This window comes from Myotis davidii, unplaced genomic scaffold (assembly GCF_000327345.1).
Source record: "Myotis davidii unplaced genomic scaffold, ASM32734v1 scaffold753, whole genome shotgun sequence".
NCBI lineage: Eukaryota > Metazoa > Chordata > Mammalia > Chiroptera > Vespertilionidae > Myotis > Myotis davidii.
The window spans coordinates 2,029,957-2,034,996 of NW_006286231.1; the positions used below are offsets into that span (position 1 = coordinate 2,029,957).

General features: G+C 46.5%; 1 protein-coding gene across 2 annotated transcripts in view; it reads right to left on the bottom strand.

The window, feature by feature from the left end:
* STAM2 (signal transducing adaptor molecule 2) overlaps positions 1-641 on the bottom strand; it is a 39,708-nt gene extending 39,067 nt beyond the window's left edge. The window contains exon 1 of one of the 2 annotated variants that reach the window (XM_006757384.2): positions 405-641. In XM_006757384.2, the coding sequence (XP_006757447.1) occupies positions 405-444 (40 nt within the window). In that variant the 5' untranslated portion in view covers positions 445-641. The remainder of the gene's footprint in view (positions 1-404) is intronic. The other variant, XM_006757383.2, reaches the window with a different exon arrangement.
* Between the last annotated feature and the right edge of the window lie 4,399 nt (positions 642-5,040).

Here is a 5,040-nt window from a genome sequence, read left to right on the forward strand (position 1 = left end):
CCGCTGAATGGGGCAGGTCAAGGCCTCTAGGGCTGGGCTGCCCTGGACCGCGGGGTCTCCGCATCTGCATCGCCCCCTAAAAGGGCGAGGGGTGCTAACCGGCTCTACAGGGAGCAAGGAGTCTGCACCGTCAGCTCCCCGACTTCTCCCTCGGCCCCGCCGCCAGCAAGTCCCAGGTCCTTCTTCCCCATTCCAGCGCCTGGCGAGGGGAAAGGCCTCCCCCGGGGTCCCCAGCCTCAGGTGGACGGGAAGCTCTCCCCCGGCCGCCAGCGATCTGGCGAAGAGACCCTCCGGGCGGCGACGCCCCCTTCTCCCCCTCGGGTTTGGCTTCCCAGTCCCCGGAGTCGCCACCGCCCACTTTCTACCGCGACTAACAGCAGCCCCGGCCCGGAACCAGCACTTACCCACGTCCTGCTCGAAGGGGTTGGCGGCGAAGAGAGGCATCTCGCCCACACCCGCGCCCTGGTCGCTGCGGTCTGGCGGAGACGGGCAGCTGCTCGGGGCTAGAAGACCGGCGGCCGTAGCTTCCTAGACGGCTCCGCTCCGACCGACACCTCCTACTTCCGCCGTCGCACCTGCCTGAGTCCCGCCTGATCCGCCAGCTCCGGGTCCGCGCTCCGCCCCCGGCTCCGCCCCTGGGACGAGGTCCCGGCAGCCGTGAGCATCCTTTCAGTGGCCCTGTCGCCGCTGCCCGCCACGAGGAGGAGGCAGCCCTTGTTACAGGCCCCTGTAGGCATCAGGCGTTCTCCGTGGACACCTTTCCATCGCTAGGACCCCGGCGAGCCACGGAGCGGGGTCCTTCGAGGGCCGGAAGTTGTCGCACTTACTACTGGGCGACGCCAGAGGCCCGTTGCTACAGTGCTAGGGGCGTCGCTATAGGGGACGTGGTTGTCCGGGGTTTTCTGCATGAGGCTGCGGGTTCAAAGGCTAAGTAGTTGGTTCCTGAGCGGCAGCCTGGTTCCTGCAGGCAGCCGTGGACCCGCGATTGCGGTCGCGTCACAGTCCTGTTGCCCTGGAAACTGATGGAGCCTTGGCATAGAGGCGGCTTTGAGAATGGACAAGGGGTTGGTTCTTCTCTTGGAGGGCTAATGGCGGTGCACTCTCCTGGTGCCTGAACCTCGCCGGAATAACCACTCTGGGAATAACTTTGACTCTGGAGACTCCTGACTTTTTACTTCCATCATGAAAAGGTGCCCAGAAAATACTGCTGGACTCTGGGAGTCCAGAGAGGAGCGAGGCACACTCCCTGCCCTCAGGTTGCTGACAGGAGCATAGACATGACAGTATATGACAGTCCTGATATACAGTAGCCCCCCTTATCCGAGGGGGGTGCAGCCCTAGACCCCCCCCCCATTGGATGCCTGAAACCTTGGGTATTACCTGTTTTTTCTATACAGACAGACCTAGGATAAAATTCAATTTATAAATTAAGCACAATAAGAAATTATTAACAATAACTAATGAAATTGAAGTTATACTTTAATGAAAGTTGTGTGAATGACTCTGGGTCCATTATTAAGTAAAATAAGGGTTATATGAACACACACACCGCAATAACACAGTTGATCTAATTAGGGGGATATGCTGGACAAAGCGAGGACTCAAGCCCCAACCAGCTGGAGCAGGATGGCTCGCAATGTAAAACTTAGGGGTTATTTATGAAGTTTTCCATTTAATATTTTCGGACCATGGTTGACCACGAATAATTGCAACCATAGAAAGAAAAACCGCAGGTAAGGGTGGACTACTGCATAGTTGGGGTCACAAACTCAAATTCCCTTAGGATCCAGCCAGGACCTAAGACGTAAATGTAAAAGTGCAAGCACCCTCTCACCCAGATACTCCCTCTCCTTAACCCTGCTTTATTTTTCCATAGCATTTATCACTTCCTAATATATCACTTATTTTCTGTTTCTCCTCTTGTGAACATAAATTCTGTGGCCGGTTTTGTTCATTGCTGTATCCCCAGCATCTAAAACAGTGTCGGGCAAGCAATAGGTGCTCAATAACACTTTCCAAATGCAGCCATGACCATCTAACCAAACAGCATGTCTCTGACGATGGTAACTACTAATAAACTTTCGCCATTTATTGAAGTGTGGGCCCTACTAGAGTTTCCAATTTTAAAATGATTTTTAAGTGCTAAGAATTACTTCAACATTTTAATAATGGATCAAGCAAAACCATCTTACAACCTCTGGTACAAAGACTTGGTACATAGAAGAGAAAATCCTGACACCTGGGAGTGGTTGCATTTTATGCTATAAAGATAGGTGCACGTAGGAATCATTTGCAGGTGAAAGGAGCTGGTTTTAAAAATAGCATTGAAACCAGGATGTCAAAATATGTTTGGAGACTTTCTGGGTGGATTTGACTAGGATTAAGGCTAGTGTTGGAATGGAAAACAAGGTTAGATTGAGATAAGAGGAGACAGATTGGGAAGAGCTTTAAGAGCAAGCTAATTTTTAACAAAAGTTTAGCATACAAGGCACTAGATTATCATTTAAAGATTTTGAGCAGCAGAATAGTTCTCTAAAAAGAGTTTCGAGATACTAATCTGGCATCAGTGTTATGATGTAGAGTCTACATTGTAGACAAAGAAGCAGACCCAGGCAGGACCGTGGAGGAGGCTGTTGCTTCACATGAAAGCCATGGAAGACGTCATGTAGAGGAGCTTGTATCGAGATAAGAGCAAAGGGCTGTGGATTAGTCTTTGGAAAACATTCACATTTTAAAGAGACTCTTTTTGCTCTGGTGTGCAAAGAAATGCAACTTTTACATTTTTCTGTTACACAGCCTCTTTTGAGCCCCTGTCTCCTTGATAACAGAAAATAATCTCGTTAAATTCAGCATGAGCGAGCGCGCGCACACGCACACACACACACACACACCAGTTATACTGAAATACCACTTTTATGATTTTATTCCCTTACTCAAGAACCTATTGGATTTTGCCTGCCATGAAAAGTTTGATCTGGGATGTTACTGTTTTGGTAAATAGCTCATTTTTCCCTGCCCAGTAACCTTGTTTCCCATGGCTTGACACATCAGTTTTTGAAGTCAGATAAAATTTCAAATCACAGTCCTGCCACTGACTATGTGACTTTGGGAAAATATTTAATAGGAACCTCAGTTTTCTTGCCTGTAAGTATATACTTTATAAATTTGCAATGCAGATTAAATAGGATCATGGAAGCTTTTTATATAGTAAGTGCTCAGTTGTGCTTATTATACCATGAAATAACTTTTTTGCAGTGATGGGTGTGTTTTACATTTGCACTACTAGCCACCTGTGGCTATTGGTCACTTGAAATCTGGCTGGTGAAAATAAAGGACTGAGCCCTGGCCGGTGTGGCTTGGTTGGAGCATCCTCCCGTGCACCAGAGGGTCTCTGGTTAGATTCCTGGTCAGGGCACATATCCAGGTTGTGGGTTCAATCCTGGTCAGCACCTCTGTGCTGGGGAGTGTACAGGAGGCAATGGTTGAAGTTTTCTGCCCCTTCTCTCCCTCCTCCCCCCGCCACCCCCTGTCTCCTTCTCTTTCTCAAATGAACAAAAACATGTCCTTGTGTGAGAATAAAAACATTTTTACAAAAGAAAATAACTGATTTTTAAATTTTATTTTATGTTAGCTAATTTAAACTAAGCCACATGTAGCTAGTGGCTAGCATATTGCCACACCACTAGACAACATTGTAAAAATCAGTTGGAGGAGAAATAGAAGTGCCTTTTGTTTGTATTACTTGTGCCTTACAATAGTTCCCTTTCCAAACATACATGCTTTCCTCTTCCACCTATCTTCGTCTTGTACTTTTTGTCTTTCACATCTGGAAATTTAAGATTCACTGCAACAACCATATTCTCCCATAGCATTCCTCAGTTTGTCCGAATCCACAACTTCCATGTCTCGGAACCTTTTATTGAACAGATGGTCAACATTGCACTACTTGGGATGTAATATTCCTCTGAGCTGGCTGTGTGATTGTTGTAACTCCCCAAGAGCACAGCATAAGGATCTGTGTGGTTTTTAATTCTGTGCCTCTCCCAAGCATTTAGCCCACGCATGTCAAACTCTCGGCCGGCCGGCCACATGCCTGACATGCTTGACTTAGACTATTACTTAGAATACTGTAAACACTACATTATGGACTGAAGATTTTTGTCCCCCCAAAATTCATATGCTGAAATATAACCCTCAATGTGATGATATTTGGAAGTGGAGCCACTGGGAGGCAATTATGTCATGAGAGTGGAGTCCTCATTAATGGGATTAGTGTCTATAAGACGAGGCCAGAGCTAGCTCACTCTCTCTGCCACGTGAAGGTACAGGAAGCGGGTAGCCTGTAACCCAGAGAGGATCTCACCAGACCCGACGATGTTGGCACCTTGATCTCAGACGTCCAGCTTCCAGAACAGTGAGACACAAATTTCTGTTATTTATAACCATCCGGTCTATGGTACTTGGTTATAGCGATAGGAACCAAGACACACTGAATAATCCCATGTTGGATTGATTACGTGTCCTTTACCTCTCTGAGTCATTCCTCGTGCCTTGCAATCCCCACCCCCATTCTCCAATGCTGGCTGAAAAGAACAAAGTGCCCAAATAACCAATTAAATACTTATTACCTTTCCTACCTCTGTTTTACTTTATCTTCCCTACTCTTGCACAATGAATAAAAGCATTTTTTAAGTACATCACACTTTTCATGTTTCATTTAGTAAACATTGGGTGCTTACTATTTACAAAATACCAGTAGTAGGGGCATGATTTGATGATGGGGGGGTGAAAGTTGTATAATAGCTGCCCTTTAATGAGTTATATTCAGATGTAGAGAGTGATTTAGGAAAATGATTAATGGAAGATTAGGCAAAAGGGAAATACCAAGTGCTAACTGAATAAAGATCAATGGTCTGTACCATTTAAAGTATTTTAGTTGAGGATAATTAGCCTACCACATTAGGTGTTAGGAATTCTTCTGATGGTAATGAAATCTTATCTCAAAGTAGACTCTCACAAAATGAGTAAATTGAAACTAAA